At 35.9% G+C, this 25,116-nt stretch overlaps 1 protein-coding gene across 1 annotated transcript in view; it reads right to left on the reverse strand.

The window, feature by feature from the left end:
* Positions 1 to 25,116, reverse strand: part of LOC134527073 (adipokinetic hormone/corazonin-related peptide receptor variant I-like) — a 141,002-nt gene that overhangs the window by 29,287 nt on the left and 86,599 nt on the right. The window contains exons 4-6 of the mRNA XM_063359449.1: positions 18,999 to 19,167; positions 8,993 to 9,174; positions 1,545 to 1,645 (exon numbers count right to left, since the gene is read on the reverse strand). Coding sequence (XP_063215519.1) covers positions 1,545 to 1,645; positions 8,993 to 9,174; positions 18,999 to 19,167 — 452 coding nt within the window. The remainder of the gene's footprint in view (positions 1 to 1,544; positions 1,646 to 8,992; positions 9,175 to 18,998; positions 19,168 to 25,116) is intronic.

Raw genomic sequence — 25,116 nt, forward strand, 5'->3', positions numbered from 1 at the left:
TAACCTTTATTGCCGAAATTGTTGTTTTAATAAGCAATGAAAACCACATTAACTTTTCACTTCACTTTATAAACAGTCGACGAAACAGTTCACGTCTAGATGACGTGTAATTAATTTTAAAAACTGGTGTTTAGCTATAAAGTTTAAATATAATTATGAACAAGTTTTCATATAAATAAATTGTAATCAAATATCTATCATAAATTATATGAATCACCATAATTCTTTAGTCAATTGTAACATAACCTATTATTACTGCACTCGCCGGGCCTGGTTCCCGCGATAGCTGATAGATATCGCGTTTCATTCGTTTCGCGTTAGTCACCGTATATAGCAGCACGGTATGGGAATAATATTATTTTGTTTTTATAACACGATTTAATAACAAATACGCATCCCAAATACACCAAACTTATTTATAATGTGTTACTATTTTTTTAAAAACATTGTGCAAAAGATCCCGGGTGTAATTATAATTATTATGTGTAACTGTAAAACACCATTGTTCGTTAAAAATATGTTATTCTTTGAGGAAGTTTTTTTTTTTAATTTTTCTATCTTTTGAATGATAAAATCTACCTCTGCATACTTTTATGAATAAAATTGAATCATTTTTATTGAATTATCACTATTTTGTATGGATACAAAGAAGGAGTGAAATGAAATCTACAATTTAATTGATAAATTTACTTTTATTTGCACTCATGAATTCAAATATGTTTATTACTTTTGTAGTGTCGCGTGCGCCGTATTTATTTTTACAAGTACAAAAATGAAAATATAGTGGCGGTGGGGATTCGATTCGTCAACCTTAAGATTGATAGTCAGCGATGCTAACCGTATGGCCACGAGGCCATGTTTGAAATGATAGCTTCAGATGTTATATATATATATAAACTTTGTTCACGGTAGGGGAATAATATTATTTCGTTTTTATAATACGATTTTATAACAAATACGCATCCCAAATACACCAAACTTATTTATAATGTGTTAACAATATTTTTTAAAACATTGTGCAAAAGATCCCGGGTGTAATTTGAATTATTATGTGTAACTGTAAAACACCATTGCTCGTTAAAAACGTATTTGAATATTCAACATTACTTTTAAATAACCGTACCTATTGTGCTGAAAATCGGTGGACGATCGTTAAATTACATAATATTAATAATTCAAACGACGAAAATATGATTAAAAAGTCAAATCGATGGTTGTTCCAATCGAGTGGAAGAGAGATGCCACGCATGCGTACAATGAGCTTAACAGGACACATCCGTAGTGGGACATCCGTAGTGGGACAATGTGCGTTACGGGACACTTTTTGTGCGTGCAGCCGGCGTTCATCGATTTATTAGACATTGTCGCGTCAAAAAATTTACCTCTAATTACATTCTTGTACGAGATGTATGAATTTGTTAGTGATTGTAGCTCACAATAATACGTGGGTGCGATATAATTGTGCGCATTCCTGTTTAAACGTTAATGTAAAAAACCTGTTTCTTGATGACTATCAATCAAGTAACACGTCGATGCTGTACTACGAAGCACCCGCCGTAGTTCACGCGCGGCTGCTGCGCGCCCGAGCGTACTTGGAGCGCCGGGGACGAGAGCTGTCGTTGACGGATCTCTTTTTGCATCGTCACTGCGGTGAGGAGTCGTGTTATACGTCGTACGACAAAATGTGGCTATCGATCTTCTACGGCGCCTTCATGTTATGACTTTGGCGGCATAAGTCACTCAACGCCCAGATTCAGTCGTCAGCACACAGCGTCATGAAAAAAATATGACAATTTTTTTTAAGGGAGACATTTTATTAATATTAAAAAATTATTCCCGCAAAATAATTTAAGATATTCTACTTTCTCCACACAATTACGAGATGTTTTTTGCTCCAAGTTTACCAAATGTATTGTTTTTTGATGAGTTTCAAAGCGTATGGAAGATTGGATAGGTACCTACATACATTAAATAATGAATATACTTAAACTGGAATGTATCGTAAAGTTTAGCTAGAATAGAACAATTCGTGATTATCAACGACGGAGGTATTGTCAGTGAATAATTAGGCATTGATATGTATCCCACTCTGGATCTAACTCCAAACTGTGATTCGCATGCTATTAGTTCGGTCGCTGCAGATCTTCAAATTGAGCTCAGTTTTTAAGTGCTTGTTCCAGGTCATTTCTTTTCAGAAATCTAATTAAAACTAGACATGTATACATAGTTTCAAACATTGGAGCGGAGAAGGTCAAACATATGTAAACCGCCTGTTTTCCAGTGTCCGGAATCAGCTGTCCCCGAAACGTTGCAACCTATTGTGTTCGTCGGTGTTGCCGTTAGGTTGTCTATAGTATATGTTATCTTCATCTTTGTGTTCGTATATTTGTTGCGTTATCCAGATTTTGTTTTCCGTCTGCATTAAATGTTATTGTTTAAACTGTCTCCTCGTTGTTAGCCCACTGTGTTCGTATATGCTTTTGTTATTTTTTTCAAAACTAAGTTCCTTCCACGGAATTCTTGTGCTGTCTTATATTTTAGCTTGAATGTTTTCGTCTGTGCTGTTGTCGTTGTGTGGTTAATAATACCGGTGTGGGTCCATCTGTTTGACAACATCTGATTTAGGCTTGTTTTCTGTGGGTTTTATGTTATTCATTTTTTATTTATTATTTTGCATTTATGAATTTTTCCCACGACAAGCAGCGCAAAAGTGCAATGCGTATGTCCAAGAAATTATATTAAATCAAAATACTCCAGTGCATGAATCATTCAAAGAAGGTGTTGGAGATCCCGTGACCTTGACGTCACCCGCTGTGAACGAACACAACCGCCGCTGCCACAAAACTCGAATGAAGACGCGTGGCTCAGTGGTGGCACTAGACTTTGCAGGGCCCTGGATAACTTAATTTTTCCGGGTCCTAATATTATTGTGTGGGGGCCTAAGAGTGTATAATGTAAAGGCAAAATGTTTGAAAATAAACTCTTGAAAACTATGTTTTATCTTAAAGAAAATTTTATGTCCTTTCTAGCAAAGTTACACTCGGGGTTAGTTTTGCTAATTACAACAATCACACTCCGGTGAAATCACATCATTATATGAGGCAACAAAATCTTTGAAAGTTTTGACAATATATGAAATCATGAAAACTCAATTGAAAACGAAATTTATTGATCAGCACTTTTAAATTAGATGCTAATAAAAATGAAATTATTCCTGTTCCCAAAAATGGCCTTATTTTCCATAGAAGATTTCGACTAAAAGGACTAAAAGGACAATGAAGCAACGAGGACCTTGGGTGATGTAGTTGTTAGATACGAGCTGTCTTTGTGCGGTCTGCACGATTCACCAAGGACACTGGCTGGATTGAAACAAAGAATTGAAGAAGAAATTCGTGGCATCCCAGCTGAGATGTTGCAACGATCAATGGGGAACATGCACAACAGCTTAGAAAAATGTAAACGTAGAAAAGGACGCCATCTGCACGACGTAATTGTCAGAAATTGATAATTTGAATTGTTGTTAGGTACTTAAAAGGCAAGTTGTAATGGTTCAATTACTGTCGATAAAATTTCGTGTCGTTGCATGTATTCTATTTTTATTTGTTTACCAAAAGTTCCCATTATTCTGGCTCATCTTAACTTGTACATCTGCCCTGTGTTTTGCATGTGATCCTTAGTGTTTCTGTTCTGGTGTATGGTATTAACTGAAGCAGTGTATTGGGTGCCATCTTGAGGGCTGATATCTTAGTTTTTACTGAGTTCACTTGGGCAGTGGACGCACGGCTAAAGCTGGTCAGCGTATTTTTTATCATTGTTATTTCTTCCTCTCTTCGTATAACGCACTTGACGTAATTCTTTTAGCCACTATTTAATCAGGTGGCTTTCAATGCTTATTCCAGTTCTGGTGGAGTGTTCAAATGAGGAATTTTATAGACAATTCAAAAAGTGCCATGGACAATGGACATCCTTAACGCACAGACGATTGTATGTAAAATTCTTCGCCAATTTTCCCATTAATAGATATCTGCGTCGTGTAACGGTTAGGAAATTTGTCTGGTGTATTAATCGTAGATTGCGTAAAGTCTACTTTTACACTATAAAATTGTTTTGAATGGAACATAAATATTTATGAAAAATTACAGATATTTGTAAACTTTTACATTTACGCAAAACAACGGTATCGCTACAAAATAGTGTTCGCAGTAATACTCGGTTCGGATTCTTACCCGGGAATTTATGATTTGTGTTGTCCCAGTACCTCCAATAGTTTAAAGTTATGTGTAAACCTTTCTTTGAATAGCTTTCCATAATAAGCATGATACAAAAAATGAGGTCAAGTTGTTAAATATTTTATTATCTTTTCCATGGATTAAAAAATATATGCTTGAATGAAACATCAATTAAAATATAAAGTAAAGCGCCAATTTCAGTAAGAAATTCTCAGTACTTGAAAAAAAAAAACGTATTTCATAATTGAAAAAATTACCAAAGCAGTTACATTTACAGTTACAATAAATTCCTTTTGTGTAGTATTACGAACAATTTCTTGTCAATTGGTTAACAAAGGAATCTTCTGTAAAAGTATAGGAAATTGTTTTCTGTGTAGCGCCATCCATTGAGAAAATCCCAATTCACTCTATCAAAAGCTTTATCAAGGTCAATTTTAGGAATGCAACAGGTCCCAGCGTTGATTGGACAAGAAGCTGCATATCATCTGGACCACGCTGCCTTAGCAATTATGATTGCAGTATTACGCATATATAGAAGTTGTGCCCCGTTTCTCGATCGGCTATTACTCGATCAATTGAGGTTGGGCTTTCTCCTTTACGGGGTACATTGCTATTGGGAAGTACCTACTTTACTCTTGCAAAGGGACGTGAGATTCTGGTACCCAAAGTTCGCGCCCTCTCCTTGTAAATGAAATTTTAGGAAATGTCTACGTTCGTAGACGTTTTGAAACTCTTTATAAGTTGAGTATAAATCGGTTAAAAACATGTCCCATAAAAGTACAGTTAATCAATGTCCTAACTCTTAAATAATTATTACTGAAACGTCAACATAAAAACTTAATTGTAATTAAAAGTATTTGGTTGTTTTAGAATAAATGTTTTTTTTAAACTAGAGATAAATTATTTTTAAACATCCCTTTACTTTTATCTCCTTTCAATAACACTCAGCATCCAGTGCGGAATATAGTTCTAGGATCATGGTTAATCAGATTTTTTGACGTGATAACGTCTAATAAATCTATGAACGCCGGCTGCACGCATGAAAAAGCATGACTCATTGTCACGTTCCGCCTGAGCCGAGCGTGCAAGAACCGGCCAACCACCGTGCGAGAAAATCTATAATATCAAATAGGTTAAGGTGGGCTTTTTAAAAGCAGCAATTTAAAAATTTTGATTTATTTGTTAAAATTCGTCATTTGAAAATAACAATTTATTGACATTGATTTGATTTCAGTTTATTTCTATAACTAATTGTTCGTGATTAAATATAAACAAATTATTTAATTTAATTTAAATGTGCAAAAACTGTAAGCAATATTTGAAATTTAAAAAGTATGCAATTTTTCATCAATGTTTTCTTATGACGTTATCACGTAAAATTATTGTCCGTAAACCGACTTTACAGACAACCCCCTATTTTTAGATAGAAATATGTGTTTGGTCACCTCTTGCAGACAAAGTATTTAAGTATTTAGTCGATTATTTGAAAATGAATTTAGGGAGTACTCTTCATTATTTCCACCAAGTAAGGATATAACTTGTTATTCCCCAGGTTTTTGGCCTGATTTCTTCATTTGCTTAATTATTTAATATATTTTAAGACCACGCGTTACAATATTTCACTTAATGAATATCAGTTGAAAATATTCGTGACAAAAAAACAATTTCAAGGGTGGTACGGTTTTAAATTACAGAAAAATGTCCTTAAAAAATAACGACAAAATGAAAAAAAAGAAACCATGGCTTATGAGACTGAGTTTAAAGTGCTCGTCTGTCTGAAGACTAAACACTTTTAGAGAGTCTTTTACTTTTTACAAGGAAGTCGCTGTTAATTTAATCAGGAAGATCAGTTGTTTCTTAAACTGCTTAAACCACTAACCATCTTCAGGTGAGTCTACCTGAGAAGAGCTCTGAAGTGTATCGGCATATGGGTGTAATGGTGTACAATTTTCAAAAGAAAAAGTTTTTTTACACGGCAACTGTATATTTTCACACCAACGTTGAGTTTTGAGGATATCAACATACATTTAATGTAAAACTGCACGATGTCGAGATACTTTTGCACAAGGAATTTTGCCAGAAAGCACACAGAAATTAAATTGAGTACATTTATAGTTTATTATATTGTTTGAAAATGCGAACTGATCTTGTATAAATTACACGCATCCTGTCAAGGCATTAGCTTTTATCACAACATGAATTGTTTTTTACTTTATGTTAAATAAATGTAACTTCGGCATTGTGGGTTCAAGGTTATCAGAAGAATCGTTAGTTTACCCGGCAACCGTGTATTTTCTTACACTAAAGTTGAATTTTCAGACTGTCAGCCTACATTTGGTGTAAAATTTATACGACGTAGTAGTAATTTTTCTCAAGGAATGTATAAACATTTACAAACTACATATATGTTCTTTTCCAACACGAATGTGTAAATTTCTACAAAATGTTTACAGTGCACATTATTTATATGGATTGCGCGGCGCTGTTGCCATTAGTCGCGATGTGGAAGCACTCTCGGCAACCGGGGACGCCCGATTTGCTTGGGCAAACATCTCGTCTCCATGGATACAGTGCATTGCCGGCGACGAACAAGGGTCCCGGTGGGCCACCCCACCCCGCGACCCCTTCCCCCACAACCTGGACCCCGGCCACGTGCGGCGAGTCCCCGATTCCTTCATAGCTGTCCCCGAAGCCTTATTGCTCTCCGTTCTCTGCGTGTCCTTCCTAAACGTGTCACCAACAGCGCCACCGTGGCATCGAGCACCCAATCTCTTTATCAAAATGAACCAGCCAATCGAAACCAGTTAAATTTCGGCAACAGGAAGCCTAAAACTCACGTAGTTTCGGTTCCCTGCAAGAATTTCCGACGATTTCCGAAGTTTTGCGTTTTGGTATTAACGCCACTTCAGCCGCTAAATCAGAAGTTCAAGCATGTTGTGACTGACCTGACCTAACCCTTCGATTTTTTTAATTTCAATTTTTGAGAGAAATCCGAAGTTGCACGAACGTGGTAGGGAACCGAAACTATGTGAGTTGTAGGCTACCGTTTGGCAACTGGACTTCTGATTACCAAGCTGTTGATGATTGGTGAAATAGTGGAGTTCCACTAGGAACCCGAGATAATGGTAGCAAATTTCACTGCTAAAATCAGTGGGAACACGTGAAATTAAGTCTCTGTAACTAACAGGGGGTATTTGCAAATTCAAGAGGAGAACCTTTTTTTTAACCGATTTTTAATAAAAATCACTATCCGAAAGTGATATTTAGTGTGTATATAAAGTTGTTCGTTTTTTTTCTTATATAAATCTATAGTTTTACTCTGATCACAATGTAATTTTGCACAACTTACCATCCAATCAAGAGGAAGGTCGCTGTCTACTACATAATTTTTAAATATCAATTTCATTCCTATTTCCATGGCCTTAAAAGCAGAGCATCCGTACTACTTGATGATATTCAATATTTCAAGGTTGACGCTTTCTTCAAACCCTGGCAACGGCTACTGAATTGTTAATGCTCGCCTTCCAATGATACCCAGTGACTCTAATACACCCTTTCGATTTCAAGTGAGTGTCGTTTCTACCCGACTTGCATGCGCTATGCGTATCAACGAGGCACAGAGGCACAGAGTGTGGCAGGTGTGAACACTTACACCATGTTTTACACGTGAGAAACTTACACGGAGGCATACACCAGATAGTTTGTTTACGCTCTGGTTGGACAAAAAGAAAAATATTATATACCTCTTAGCTCTTCAATAGAAGATTTTTGTTTGTTTTCTTAATAAATTAAATCATCCGTTGATTTGGGGAAAAAATTCCCATTGCAATAAAATAAGCCTCTTCACGATACGTAAAGCCTTTCATGTGCAACAACTGATACGTGGCTTTCTCAAAGATCGGCAAGCTGAAGAGTTAGTTTTCGCTCCGGATAGACTTACGAACTAACATTTTGTACCTTCGATAACTATATCCATGTGATGTACAAAGTTGCGATATCTTTTCTCTACTTTTACAATAAAAGTTTTTATAAATAAGGCTTGTTTGGTTTCTTTTCTATCCAAATAAAATCTGCTTTCTACGTGAGATTTCGAGAAAACTTTCCCTATTTTACAAAAATTTGCTTCGCGTAAAGCCCGAAAAACACCGGGTACTTCAGCTAGTATTAATATAAAACAAAAAATGCACATTTAGTGGACACTAGCTCAAGCAATGCATTTTAAAAATGAGTCTTTAATGCATTCGCAATGCGAAAGACTCGGTTTAAAGTCACAATCCGGCCACTTCTATTTCAGTTTCCATTGTTTTCCTTATCGCTTCGTGTGAATGCTCTTTCACATTCACGAATAATTCAGTCGTGGAGTTAAGAGTTTAGGATGCATGACAGAACCTTGCAAAAAGAACCAAGTATCATGGGGGTAAAAAACTTAAAAGGAGAAGGGAGGAAACGACATGTTTCGTAATCAGAAGGACTAACAACGATAACCGTTTGTACAGATCATAAATAATACTTGCGGCGTTTATAATATTGGCTTTATATATATTTTTTACGCGTGTGCCAGGAAGGCTAACCAGCGAAATAAAACTTAACAGGTTCGTCATAGAGTTGAACCACAACTATTCTTTTAAGGTTTCATTCACTCTGTTAGCCATAATATACGGTGAAATTAAATTTTACAATGTACTGAAGCAGCGGTAATTAACCCTAATATGCTAACTAATTAAATCTATAATTGATTTTATGATGCTAATGAGATACCTTACCTGCATTTTCTTTCTGTGACCGCAAAATGCATCGGAAACAGTGGCCGCATTCCCGCCTGAAGTTGATTGCATATGAACCATAAACCAAAGGATTCATGCACGAGTTGGAAACAGCCATGATGAACAGGGCATCCTGTAGATTCGTGTCAACTTGCTGTGCGCTTTCTCGGTCGAACGTGTACCTGCAACAACATGGTACAGTTCCAAATAATCAGTCAGTCAGGTTAACTGAGACGATGGGATGAGATGAGCTTTGAACATTTTCAGAAAAAAATTTAAGAGAAGAAAACCCACGATGAAAAAAAAAATTGGTAGTCTGTAAAGTCGACGATAGTTTAACGTGACAACGTCATAACAAATCATTGATGAAATGATTGCATACTTGTATGAATAAAATTGAATAATTTTTATTGAATTATCACTATTTTGTATGGATACAAAGGAGTGAAACGAAATCTACAATTTAATTGATAAATTTACTTTTATTTTCACTCATTAATTCAAATATGTTTATTAATTTAACGAACATATTATTTTGACTATAACTTTTATACATGTTTGCTATTTAACTTCTTCCAATCTGTGTAATTCTGTTAAGGATAGGACGATGATATGAAAAGTAGGAAACGAATGGGAGTGTTTCAAGTTTAATTTGCCTCGAAAAAGTCAAATCGATGGTTGTTCCAATCGAGTGTAAGAGAGATAGATGCGGCGCAAGCGTACAATGAGCGTAACGGGACACAGCGTAACGGGACAATGTGCGTTACGGGACACTTTTTCGTGCGTGCAGCCGGCGTTCATCGATTTATTAGACGTCACGTCAAAATATGTTCACAGTCACCATTGAACAAGGATGGAGATATAGAATTGCGACTCTTACAGTGGAAACTGAAACCATGTTTTGCGTGACATGTGACGCTATCTGTTGGGTGGGCTCATAACTACTAGCAAAAAAACTCGGACGGGACGTTCTAATCCAAAGTGTTAGGTTTATAATGTTAATTTAATTACTTGACTACTTATTGCTTAGTAACAGAGATTGAAACACTTATTGCTGTTTTTTAATAAAAAAAATAATGTTCTATATAAATTAGTGTGATATGCAAAATTTCTGGTATGCCACACCACAAAATACGTGGCTACCAAAATTAATTAAATTAAATTTTTACTGATTGTTTTCCTGATAACAGCTTATTCATTACTTCTGACAATCACTAAAGCTGTGTTAGTAGAACATTATGAAAGCTACAATCTAGTGGGTTGTCCAAAAACTGCTTCAAAAAATAGGTCTCAATCTCGGAAGTTAGAGTTTCTCCCCCGTGACCGTCACGTCCGCCACGTTTCCCACTTGCGAAATATTCGGGTTGACCCCACCTGCCTGGAATCGTACCTGAATACTGAGCGCTGGGGTGCGAGAGATCTTACCGCTTTTTGATGTGTAACATCTTAGCTCTCAGTATACGGCATTTGGTAGGAGTAATTTGGTGAATGGAACAGATGTCACGTGGGACGGAACTTTGTCACCACAGTGTTGCCACCCGTGGCGGATGGCGCGAACCAAAGTTCACAAAGCCAAATGTAAACTTTATATTATTAGCTGTTTTGTGAATTTTAGCATGATTGGCAGTATTTTAATAAATTTCCTCGTCGAAAATCAGGTCCAAAGGCACGGGTTTAGTATATATATATTTTTTTTAGTTTTTAGCGGAGCTATTGCATTATAAAGTTTAAAATTTTTGTCTGCTAATAAAATTATTCAATAATCGATGTATCTGCTTCAACAACGAATTATAGCGTTGGGTGGAGAAAATACTAAATGTGATTCGACATGAAATACATTTTGAAAAAAAAAATTCATATATTTATCACCTTCGGCATTATTTTAAAGAATTCTACGTTAAATTTCGTGTCCGAGAGTCGTAATATCGGTGTATTAACAAAAATATTTCACGTTAATGTGTTAGTTACCGAGGTTAAATATTACAAATTCCTGCAAGTACCAAAAGACTAGCTCACTTTTTTTTTTTTTTCCTGGCTAGTAATTTAGTATGTTGTGATAGTTTCGTTTAACATATTTGTTGACTTCGACAAATTAGTGACAACTTTTGAAAGTGAAAAATCCACACCCACGCCCCAGCCGCGAATCGAACCCACGACCCCTCGCATTGAGAGCCGGCGAGCGCCCGACTGCGCTATGGAGATGGACTGTCCCTCAGGCTCCCTGGTTTCTCGTGAGAGTCCATCACGCGATATCCAACTATTGACAAGTTGGATGATTTGTTTCCATTAAACATTGTGTGTATAGGACTGGATCTGAAATATGTTCGTTGTTTGGCGGATCAGCCAATCAGAAAAAATTACCGTTTTCGTCTCAACGAATATTAGAAATGGCGAAGGACCCATGGGAGGTTAAAGGTCGTGTGTGCAGTAATCTGTCTGTAAAAAAAAAGCTAAATGCTCGTGTTTCTATAACCACATGCATGGGGGAATATCTGTTGGATTACCAAGGGGCCGCGGAATTACGTCTATAATTTGCGTTTCATATAGTTACGATTTTGCAAGCAGCCTGATTTACTTTACACCAAGTTTTAGTGGGATTAAAATTTACAGACGTCTTAAAAGTTAAATGCATAAAAACCATAACATTTTCAAAGTTCACTTCCAGCACTATAGAAACATTGAAATTTTAAAATGAGATTAAAATTGTAAAATTTGAGATACCTCAGCCTTACAATATTTTTCGAAAGGATTAAAAAAATATTTGATATTAAAATAAAAATCCCTATTTCATCTTGTATAACCGCTCAACATTTGCCGAAAAATGCAGTTGGAGACGAAAATGTGACAATTTGGCAGGAACTTTAGAAGACCAACGTTTACTACATACAGGAGCAGAGATGCTGGGGAGCTGGTATCTCGACAATATTGGAGCGTTTCGAGTCCGCTCTGAGAAACATGAGATTCCAGGAAGTGAATTCTTGTCAAAAGGGGAATCAACGGAAAGTCAAGTGACGGTATTTGGAGTTATATTGACTTATGTTCGATTTCCTGCGGGCATCTCGCTTCAGCTACGACATACGAGGCAAGGCATCGGTGCCGTGTAACTTGGCAACGCTAAGAATGATCTTTTATCACGACCGGAGGGAATATTCTGCACGTGAGTTCCTGCAGCGCAAAGGCTTATTAAAACGCCACGATACAAGACGAAATAAATGTTTGCCATTTTGTTTATGAATGGCATTTCTCATACGCGCACACAGCGAGTTTTCGTGTAGTTTTCTAAACCTTTTAAAAATAATATATAACTTTTTATTTAATACCGTGTCTTAATTTAAAAATGATTTAAAGAAAAGCCTATCGAAAAAAAACTCCGAGATGGTGATGAGGAAAAGAGGATTTGTCAATAACTGTCTTAAATCAATCATTTAACGTGTTAATTGTGATTTAAAAGAAACACTGACAAAATGAGGTGGCGTGAATAAGAGCTTATTGAGTTAACAGAAGAGAAGGGAAGTAATATATTTACCTATCCGAGTGTTTACTTCGTGAGCTCAGAGCCTGAATAATTCCACTTTTACGTATAGTTTTAAAATAACTTAATTCACCAAGGGTTCGTAGTTTTCGGCTTTACTATTGTAAGTATCTTGCTGTCCGTTTATTTATTCGACATCGAATGTGGTCCTAAGGGTGACAGCACGTGATCACGAGGCTGCTGCAGAAGTGCTTGGACGGCGATTGCTAAATTTGGCTTTTTTGGCCCGCCCAAAGTCAACAGAAGCATTTTACGAATTATAAGTAACAATTAAGCTACACGTTACTTAATCTATCTAGCTACAATCGTACATTACGATACGCGTTTACACAAACGTGGTATGAGTATAAGGTATAAGTAAAGATCGACTCTCGCATAATACTGTGTTATCACGCAAACCGTATTATGTTTTAAGTCAACCAGGAGCTCTGAACGTCGTACTGCGTTGTCATTCAAGAAACATTTTATAGTAAAAGATGATGCCAAAAATTATGTTCTCTTGTTTAAACGTTCGCAACACGGAGTGGTTTTTTGAAGGAAAATTTAACATGCATTTAATTTTTGATATTCCTTCGCTATTAAGGATTTTATTCCATAAATATCTACTTTTCACTTATGATTAGATACACATTAATAACTACAGTGCCATTATTTTCTCACGCGCTATAACATTCAAATATAAGCAAAGGTATTGGGCCAAGTTCAGGTCCATTGCAGCCTGGCCGCTTTGTTTCTTTTATGTTGTCCAAGTGATTACCACTACGACTATCCACGCATAAAGGTTTTTCTTTTGTAGCCCAGCCTGAAGCTGATTAATGTTGTTATTGCAAGGCTGATGTTACTGTAGCACGACTGTGCTCACGCGCGCTTTTTCACTGCGATATACGATACAGAGAGCTTGTGTAGTGACAATATCACCACTGCTGCCTCGAACAACGAGGTCGGGAAGAGTATGTGGAATGTAATTACAAAGAGCAGAGCGGCAAGTATGTCAAGCCGTGCTTAAAGTTGGTTTTGTTTGCCGTTACTTTGTGTAAGTTCTCTTAAAAACTCCTGGTTATTTTAGAGACACGTAAAAAACGTTTCGGATTGTGCAACAATAAATATATTCTTCAAATTATGTTTACTTTTTGTTAGGTAATCTTACTTACGACCCTCAGGTAAAATTGTCGACAAGATGTCATCCTGAATAAAATATAGGTATTTTTTTTAATCCATTAGAAAAAAATGTGTTGCTAACAGTTTAATATTTGAGGAATAATTAAAGATAATTTTTAATAAATGCTCTTTGACAATTGTAGTTGTTGAAAATTCTTAATACTTTTAGCTTATGCTAGTTAGTTAATCTTGGGGTAAAATGAGTCCCATGAGAAATTAATAATTCCTCATATTAATTTCTGATGTATTTTTGAATTATTGCCATATTTTACAGTTTTCATTTTGATTAATGATTTATGGAAAATTAAACTTTCATGTGATTATACCGGAAAAATGATCTTAAGCATATATAAATCTTAGCCGAGGATTATTTATCAGGAAAGAATATCAAAGTCAAGGGTCAACTCTACGGCCCGCCCAACCAATCTTACAACTAGAAATATTACCAGGTATACAATCATGTATTGACCGTATTTGCTTGCATGTATGTGGAATACAGCTGTCAGCAGACAGTTTCCAGAAGTCACAAACACTAAACAAATACCATTTCCATAAAAAAAATTAGGTTTTCTTAAACAAATACTATTTTTAAAATACATGTTTTAGGTTCCTTCATCACATATCACATATTTTATTTTGTCACTGCAAAAAAAAAAGTATGACGTAAAACTTTGTTGTTAAAAATGCAATATGATTTAATATGTGTTGCTGGTGCTCGGAAACATGATGTCTGTCCCAAGTCGGTGGTCGCCGCTCTGGAAGGTGGTCGGGGGCTGGTGAAGGACGTTCCACCGATACACCCGTCCAGTCGCGCTGTGACGTGGCTCGTTCCCGCGCGCGCGCTTCAATTAGATCCGGGATTGGCGCGTGTGTCGTCTTTGTCAGGATGCGAGGTAATCCGATACGCCACAACTGGCTCCGCGCCCCACCACCCCTCCCCACCCAGCCGGACCAGATGCGTGTGCGCCCTGCCTCCGCCCAAAGCGAGGTTGCCGAAAGCGGCGCCCTTGGACCGCGGAACGCTACACTAGCCGGGGGAGCGGTGACGCTTTAAAGGTGTTACGTCCCGTTCCATGCCACTACCGAAGTTTGAGCGCGTTTTGGGAAAACGATGAGAGTGAATTTTTTTTACCATGCGCGCGCACCATGCAACGAAATTTTCACAGGACGAAAAAAAAAATGCTTCTTACAAATCTTAAAGACTACAAACAAACTAATTCATATATCTGCTTTTAAATAATATACTTTTTAATTATTTAATACTGGTGCAAATAATTAAAAAATATATATTTATTGTGAATATTAGTGATAGAAAACGTGTTTATTATCTTTTTCAGGTTAATTTTCAAGTGAGGTTATTTTCCCGAAGTATAATTTATTGAATTATAATTTATTGCATTATTATTTAATGAATAATTCAAATTAATAAATCCAAATAAACATACAGCATATTTATTGTTTTTTCTCATTATTAATCAAAAATTATATTTAATATCTTACTAAAATAAATCATTAATTTTATACATGTTTTTATATGATATTGATATCAGAGTATTTATATATTTTATTTCATTTGACTAAATTTATACTTTACCCACCGTATTTTTAATATCACTCAAGACCTTACATTATTTTATTGCAAATAATTATTTGCATACAAAATTAAAGTTTTTTTTTTGCCACGCCAAGTAAGTACCCTATAACTTTTAACGCGCGTACATAAGTAAGTACAACCAACAATTTTTTTTTAATTAGGTTCCATACGGTTAAACTCGCCGACTTTTTGAGTGGCTGAAATTTCACAAAATGAAAATATATATCGCATACCATTAGCATAATTAGCTGGCAAAGCTGAATTTTTTACTTTTTTGTGCAGTGTGGATAAGATTGAAATTAAATATTAAACTGGACCTTTTTAGTTTTAAAGTGAATTTTACTGGCAGCTACATTATATTGTTTAATTTCTTTCAGAAAAAAAATATTTTATTTTACCTGGTCCTTTAAAATTATTAGAATGTTTATGATTTTTTAAAAATAAATGAAATTTAAAAAAAATTCTGAACGAATTTTAAACCATACCACGCAGTAATTATCAAGATTGCCTTTAATCCCAAAAGCTTTCAGTTATTTATTTTCTTTATCCTTGCCGCACAAAATGTAAAAAATTAAACTTTTCCATCAAATTATATATATACATAGATATATTCATTTTGTTGAAGTGTGGCCACTCAAAAAGTCTACAAATTTAACCATGTCAAAAGTAAAAATAAAGTAATGATCTAGAACATAGACCGTTCATTTACCTCTAGTCTTAATTGAAAGTTATTCGTTCGAGTTGAACTTGTGTTGAGATATCGTGCGTTCTTCTCATCTTGACTTTGAGGCCTTAGCACTCACGGCCACCGTAAACTCTTGAGTTTTTAATTGCGACACGACAATGTTAAATACATTTTTTCGTTGCTCTTGAAAATTAGAAGGCTTAAAACTGAATTTACCTTCACATTAATACTTAATATTAAATTAAATGTTATCAATTATTTCTTTAACACTCCAAATATTGAATGTATCATATTCTATTGATGTTTATAAGTTTAAATGTAGCTACCTGGAAAATATCCCCGAATAAAATGATTTCAGTTATAATCCTTGGAATTACTGAAACTTGATTTTACATAGTTAAATTTGTGTAACGTGTGGCATTATTTTTTTGTGAAAATATTTGACTAGAAGATATCTTGCTTCGTTTGTTTATAGAAGATTCGTGTTTATTTCTACGTGAACCGCTTTTAAGGGTAAAACAAAAGCCGAAGGCTTAAGAATTGGTAAGAAAATCTATTAGCGAGACGCTAAAAAATGCTGACAAATTTTTTTGAAAGTTTTTGGAGTGCTATGTGAAGCAATTTATGGAGCCATTAGTATTCAAAAACAGAGCGAATGTTGCGAGATTGTAGCACAACCCTGTCAAGAACAGCACAACTTCACTGCATTTGCGTTCCATTTCGGTCTTTACCGGCAGCTGGGATAAGTTAGCAGTTTAACATTCGTATAGTTAAACAAAAGTACCGAGTCTCATGCACCCGGTCAAAGTTCATACTTTGACGTAGAGTCGATGTTCAAAGTATCGTTCCGTTCACAAGATTGAGTTACGTCAAGTTACTGCAGGAACGCAATATCGGAAATCGACTGAGAACTTACAAACGCTTAGATGTCTGCGTCTGAAATTGGTCTTGGTACTTTGAAATCCTGGAGTGATTTTTTTTGTTAAAAAAATGTGTTCAATCCTATAAACGCCATAGTTTGAATTATGAGCAATCGGTTTTTACTGGGACAGAATTAATTTCACTCTGATACCAAAATAATTATATTGATTCCTCGTATATTCGATATCATAAAATTTTAATTTGCATTTAAAATCTGTGTACCAACAAGTTAAAAAAACTTATTTTTATAATTTTAGGGTAGTAGGAATTACTTTTACCGACATTAAGTTTTAATGGTGTAAATATATTTGAAACATAGGCGAGGGTAAGAAGTGTATTATAATACAAATTCATTTTAAATTGACTGACACTATATTACATTTATAGAACATTTTTTCTTTTACATACATATAAATAAAAAATGCAAAAATGTTCTAAAAAATATTATTTTTGATAACAGAAAGTAATTTAACTTAGTCTAAGTATATAATAAACTAGCTCGGGTTAATAATTGATAACAATGTTATATTGATTGGCATTATATACTGTATCTTTCTTAAAATCTTTATCGCATAAGACAACTTAGTTTAGCTATGTCTCTCTGGGGACAAATAACATGAATATTACAAAATTTATTGTTATAAACCCCTCAGTACTAAGTGATTTCAAAAAATTACCCGCTCTTACATTAGTTTTCATGCCGATAATTCTAGTTATTCCTGAATAATTTCACAAAAATGGTGACACAACACAGAGGCAGGTAATTTTGAAAATATAGCGTTTACGATACAGGGTCTACGCTATATTACGTAAGAAATTCCTAGCTCACGAAACAATTTGTTACTTAATTTTTTCAACATGTGTTTCGGTACTTAAATGGGAAACTAAATAACATTCAAGTCCACCCTCTCCATTCTGCTTGGATTGCAGCATTTCTGAATTTGCTTTCTCCAGATCTTAAAACTCCACCCATATTATAAATAAACAAAGCTTAGCTCTCTTAACACAAAGAAATAAAACAGTTTTTCAGTTATTTCAACACATTTTTCCATATTGTTTCTGGAGTGGTAAAAATATTTAGTTTTCTCTAAAAAAATAATAAAAAAAGATATGGTTGAATGAAAAAATAATATTTTTTGTAATAAGTTGGAAACAAAATGGCAAAATAATATTTTTTTCAATAAGTTGGAAACAGAATTTTTGCAGTCAATGAAAATAAATGAGGCCAGGTCTATTTCAATATTTATTCTTCCAGTGTACGTAATCTTCGAAGAGGAAAGTGTCCATGGAAGCCATGGTAGCTCAGAGATGTTATATAATGTGATTACCCAAAGGTTGGTGGCACAAGCTCAGATTCCCATGACGCTCATTAATTTGCGAACACCTATTCGCTACTCAGGGCGGTATTCAAAAACTTTCGGGTAAGGTAGCGAATAAGCACTGCATTGTTGGGAGACAACTTAATCTAACTCGCTGGCCTTCTTCCAAAACGCGTCGCAACCGTGTCCCAGTAAGGTAACCAATCGGCAACAGTTTTTGATCAACAGTGCTTTGCACGAGGCTAGGAATTGGTTTCAGCGCATTTTAGCGGACGTTTCGCAACCATCGATACAATTTTTTTACTGCAAAAATACTAAAGATGGCAGTACCGTCGCACAAAAATATAACGGCCTTTCTAGTATTCTCAGGTACTTTTAAAGTTGCTGTTATTTCTTGTTGTGACCATCGAAGAGTAAAAAATTTGTTCCAGGATAGTTTCGTTATCATACAGTTCAATTTGGCACACAAACAAGATTGGTACGTACCCAGGCTCGGGTCCGTCAACTGGACGAAATCAACGAAAACGAGAGCTCTGCGCATGCGTATGGAATTATGGAAACAGAGTGGCAACGGATAGGACACCTAAATCCGTTCCCTGAAAATAAGGGACTGGCCTTGTCCTATCGTGCACTAGGAATACGGTTGGGGTACAGGTGTAGCGTATTAAACATCTAAACCCTTATTTTTCGTGTGTTGTAACACCGGCCTCGGAGCTGCGCAGACATCGTCACGTACGCGGGAGAGACAGCACGCCACAGACGAAGCAGCGAGGGGGACTGGGTCGGGTCGCACTCACCACAGGGTCATCACGACGTACGGAGTCCAGCACCAGATGAACGCGGCCACGATCGTGATCGTCATGCGGAGAGTGCGTGCTTTGGCGCGCTCCATGCTGGTGACGTCACTTCTGCGCAGGCGCAGGCGGCCGTCTTTGAAGCGGTCCTGGCTGCTGTTCGAGCTCTCGACTGCAAGGGGAAAAAAAAACGGAGAGCACGTGAACATATTTGTTTTCAGGCAAAACCGATGCGAAGGAGAGACATTACCAGGATTGGAAATCTGCCTTTTTTTTTTTTTTTTTTTTAACTACGTTCGAGTTTGCATGAAATACCAGTGTATGAAATTAATGAGTTGGCGAATTGACAAATACTTGACAAAAGTACAACACATAGTTTATATTTATGACTACTGGAAAATCCGAGATACAACGTGTCTTATGAAAAAAAAATTTGGCTTTTGAAGTTATACTTCTGTAGGTGCGTTATGGAAGAATGAAAAGTGAATTTTTACGATGCGCGCGCACCATGCAACAAAACATTTGAAGCATGAAAAAAAAAGCTGCATGCAAATAAAAAATATATAGTGCTCATAATCATAAAACTTATTGACTGATACTGAGTACTCGACCATATAATTCAAAATATAAACTTTTTCAATTGTATTTATATAAATAAGTTTATGTTCCCGTATGTATAATTTTTTTGCATTATTAATTATAAATTTTTACTGTATTATTTAATAAAGTATAATTATAATAAACATTCATCACATGTATTGATTTTCATTATTATTTAAATTTATCTCGATTATTTTACTAAATTTGATAATTAAATTAATAAACATGTTTATAATGATATTGAATACTAGGTATTTATTTAATTTTTAAATTGATTTAATTTACATTTACCAACCAATTATATCACTCTCGTTCTTTATTATTTTTATTCTATTAAATATCTGCATTTAAAATTAAAGTTTTTTCAAGTAAGTATAACATCTAACGCGCACATAAGTACCTACAGGCTCTCATTTTTTTAACATTACATATTTTTCAGTAAGCCATTGTGACTAGAGTTCTTAACTACTTATTGGCTGCTAGTTTAGCCACACTCGAAAACAGTTGCGACGAGACATGCCCGAAACGTTTTTCGTAGACGTGACATACACCCCGAAACAAAGTAGCTATGTAAACATTGTTTTAAATAAACGTTCACTTTGAAAAACAAATCTAAAAATTTGTATGAAATTTGCATCGATAAAAGTAATAAACTTCCTTACATACATTTATTGCTGTATATCGCATGACCGAGTGAATTTTTTTAACAGTATGCATTTATATTAAACTGCTTCTCAACAAAAATTATTACATTAAAGATTAAAAAAATTAAATACGTAATCCAAAATCTCTGGCAATGCAGTGTTGATCTAGTAACACACAACGACCTTATTTTAATGTGTTTAGTTTATTTGTATATTGTTTTGTTGTAACATGTTAACGTAAGTTTGCTTCCAATCGACTGCAATTATTCACGAGTTTGGTTCTGGTCAGGGAATTCTGTGCGTCGTCGGAGCGAATCGAGGTCAAATGGGGATGCTCTTGGGGAGGAGAGGGTGCTTTTTACACCGCTGGCGGTAGTGACGACAGTGTTAATGGATTTTCCTCACGAGCCCGAGCGGAAGTCACGCCCCTCGGAAATTAATTATCGCTGGCACCCTGTATTTCGTAAAGCTGTAGCACCAAAGATGGGCTCTTCGGGCGTCAAAACAAGTGGTTGTTACGACGCCTCTTGCCTACAACCGTTGAAGGTTAAAAACAGTGTCTGTAAAAGCTCTGGGACGTAAAAACAAAGAATAATATTATTGCCATTACTCTGTATGTGTGCCTATGCAGAAGGGTTAAATAAACTGGTAGAGCGTTGCGAAAAGTTCTTGGAACTGGATAGCGACTTTGTGAAACTATGATTTAGATACGCAGTAAAATAAAACTTTTAATAAAAACATTTTTCCATTAGTTTATTTTTTAAATCTCCAAACGGTACTTACTTTCCGAACACGACTCACAGATCCTAAACATAAAAACAGGCTTCTTTATTATTATTTTTTAAGTTCGATGGGTATTTTGCTAGACTTTGGCAGTGCATTGTCCAACTTCCATCTTACACTAGATGATAGTATGCTTTCAAATAAAAATTGACTAAAACAGAGAAAGACTACTTAATGATCGCCTGTATGTCAGTCTTAAGGCGGGGTCTCACACGCAATGTTGATTTTTTCCTTCATTTTTTGTATAACTTTTAATAAAGGGTTATTTCTGTAAACTTAATTCTATATTTGTTATATAAATATTTTCAAAAGTTATTTACTATGTGTTATATAATGGGTGAAATATTATACTTAGCAAGAAACTCTTCAAATATTTGTGACAGAATAATAAATAAATGAAGATAGGTATAGTGTTTTATTTACAGAAATATCCCTTAACAAATAGTAATAACGAGAAAATGAAAAAAATCTACTTGGTGTGTTAGACCCCACCTTAATGTGATTAAAATTTGTTATTTTACTCTAATGGAACGAATTTTCGTCGATAAAGAAACAGAATACGTGGCAATATACTTAATTCAATAATTTATATGTAAACTATAAACGGTAGATGTATGCACGTGTAGTTTTCGGAACTGTTGTGTGTGTGTTTAGGACTCTGAGAAGCGTCCTGATGGACACCAATAGAACATGGTTTTTCCCGGGGTGGGGGTGAGGGGGGGAAGTATCTGAGCAAATTAGGGAGTTATTTATGCGAAACTTGTTGTTTGGTATATGAAAGGAAAACAAGAGCACTTAAGCAATTAAGTGGTGCTCATGCCACTTCACTGGTCGACGAGTCCCATTCCAGAGGGTGCACTTGAATTGCGACGAGAGATGTTTTTGACTGAGTGGTCCCAGAGCCACGAAGCGAATGCTGATAATTATAATACTACAGAAAACAAACAAGTATAATATTAATTAAATAAACATTCTGTGTGCGATGGGTCAAGCGCAGTAATTCTGTAACATTGGTAAAGAATCTGTTAATCACATTTTTCTTATGGTACCTTGTTTCTGCCATAGACTTTGAATGATTTTTCAAAAGTTGGTAATACTAAACTTGACTTTCCTTTTTATTTCTTACTCTTTTGTAATTTTACTAAAATACCTAAAAATATATTTTTGCCGTAATTTCTGATTTTTACAAATTTTGATGAACTGTTGTTTTGTTAACATTAAATGCAAATCATCTATGGATAGCATTGTTTGAGTTCGGGTTTTTGTAACCGCCATGTTAGTGTACAAGCTGGAATCACGCGTTTGAAATGAGTCTCCGGTGACCGCCGCGGCGAGCGGCTTGTGACGTCACGAGGACAGCAGCTGTTCGCGGACGATTGGCGGTGGCGCGAGGCGAAACCCGCTATTCTCAAAGCCATTTCGAACACGCCCGAACACTTGTCTTCGTGTAAATTAGGAATTTGTTTGAACTTAACGTGTAATTAACCGTTTTAACGCTTGCCTGCGTAGAAAATCGGGCGCCGCCATGAGTGGGTTCCTACCGAGCTTGCAAACAGCTTGCCTCAATAACGACAGTCATGAGCCTAGATCTCAAAGAGGGGAGGGGGCCCGGACCCCCTTGAATTTAGAAGTATTTCACTGTGAGGCACCGCTGACCCGTTTGCGCTTACAAAATTGTGACTACGAAAAGGGGGTTAATAAACATAATAATATCAAACATATATTGATATAAAACTTTCAATACATTCTACTTTTTTTGTCCTTATTACTTGCAAACAGGTGAAAATAACAATGACTGTGTCCAGAGGTGAAATGTTGGTTAACCCCACGCGCTAAACTATCGGGGCACGCCGACCCCGCCCCCGGCTCCGAAATTCCGCTCCCCCTTGCGAACCTACAGATTTGCGCTCCTGGCGCGACGTAAAGAAATATTTGCTGCAATTTTCAAATCAATGTTTTTTTTTTCTAGTTTTTAATGGCTAAAGTATCTTCGTTACTTCGCTTGGCACCTCAATGCCATCCTTAACCCTCGAGTTTTTTCAACTTAAAAAATGGGGTGTGGTGGTGTCATGGACACGGCCGTGTGTTGTACGTGAATACGTGTACGTAACAGGTAAAATTTTCTATACAAAATATAAAATACGCTATGTTTTATTTTAACAGGATATATATTCACTGTAACTATTTTACACTAATCTTTTATTTATGCAATCGATCGATTTTGACGAGAGTTGACGATTGAAACCTAAACGAACGTCGTAGCTTCTCCGAGTAAAATGTTATACTAAATGGAAATCTCGAAACGCAGCAAAATGACCTCAAAATGGCGGCGCTTCCGCCTCCACCGCGTGCGATGCGTCACAGTCCTCATTTAGCGTAACGAATTCTTTGATCCTTTAGCTATCCAATGGTGTAATTACATTTTGGATGGAGATGATAGATATGTAGTTGCAACACCAAACTGTATCCCCCGATTTTGTTATTATTCGTTTTTTTTAATTACCTCCCACTATTGAAGTAATTCTAAAGACGTATTCACGTCAAAAAAGAGATCCCAAAGTTACTCAAAGGCTCAAGTGTGTACGGAAGTACTTGGGAGTCGGAGGCTTCCAAGGCGGGCAGCGCGCATGGCCTAAGCCTCGCTCGGCGAACAAGTACGACCCTCTCGCGACTCCACTGGTGCGGCGTGGTCCTGTTCCGCGATTGGCCAAAATAAATGGAGGGGAGATTTTGCAATGGGCTCTAAATCTTCTCAATGGTTAAACCTTTGACGCAAGTAGACAGGCACGCTATTCGTTCAGAGCCTCAGGACGCAGAAGCCAGTAGAAACAGGTACGGTAAAGTGTCGCTACGGTATAGTGGTGTCCTCCCGTTTTCTCTTGGCCAGCGAACACTCTACAGGAACATCTGTGCTGATGCAGAAAGTCAGTGTGATATGGCCCAGTAATAGTAAAGTTAAAATTGCAACTTATCTAATTTCCATAACAAAATCAAAACAAACCTAAAACCAAATTAAAAATTACTTCCTCGTTAATTTTACATTGACAATAATTTCTATAGAAAGTTAGGATTCATCATATACATAAAAGAGACGGGCTGAATTCAAGCTTCAACAGTTACAGGAAGTGGGTGAACTCAGAACAGTCTTGATAATAATGAGCATGAGGATAATATCAGTGATCCAGTATTTTTTAATAGCTCAACGCAGAATGAACATTGTAAAATTAAATAAAAGCTTTGATTTATTTTACTTATATTTAAGTTTCAACTGTATATAACCCTCAAAATTTTATGTGTAACATCTTGGCTCTCAGTGTACGGCTTTTGGTGGGAGTAACGGAAGTCATGAAACGGAAATGTATGACGACACTGCTGACATCTATGGTGGATGGTGCGAACCAAAGTTCTCAAAGACATAGGAAATTTTTATATTATTAACTTTTTAATGAACTTTAACCAGATGGGCAGTATTTAAATAAAATTCCTGGTCGAAAATCGGGTCCAAGGCCAGGATTTAGTTTTTTCGAGTCTTTTTTTTTTTTGCTTTTATCGGAGCCGTTTCATTATATAGTTTAAAATAGCAGTATGATAATTAAGTGACTCAATAGTCAACGTATCTACTCCGCAAGCGAATTCTAGTGGCGGGTGCGGAAACTGCGTATGATTTGGGTCCATAAATGTACTTAAAAACAAAATTTTGCGCATATTTATGACACTTGGAATTATTTTGAAGAAATCTACGTTTATTTTCGTGTTATAAGTAAGTGTATTTGCATTATGATAACACACGAATTTTCTCAATACCTAAATTAGATGTTACACATCTCTGGCGAGTATCGCTCACATTTTTTTATTACTTTAAAATATGAGAAACATAGTTTTATTAATTTTTATCACGTGTTTCACTTGATTTGGCAAAACGATGAAGACAGCATGGCGTGATGAAAGTGATCGGTGCGCTAGCATTCAGTGACAGTATTTGTTTAATTTTTTTCATAAATTTGATGTGTGTGTTTTACTAAAGGGCAGAAGACTAAACAACATTTATATGCTATTCTTTTATGTCCCATCCTTGTATCAGTTAAATAAAATGT

The sequence above is a fragment of the Bacillus rossius genome, chromosome 1, assembly GCF_032445375.1.
Source record: "Bacillus rossius redtenbacheri isolate Brsri chromosome 1, Brsri_v3, whole genome shotgun sequence".
Lineage (NCBI taxonomy): Eukaryota > Metazoa > Arthropoda > Insecta > Phasmatodea > Bacillidae > Bacillus > Bacillus rossius.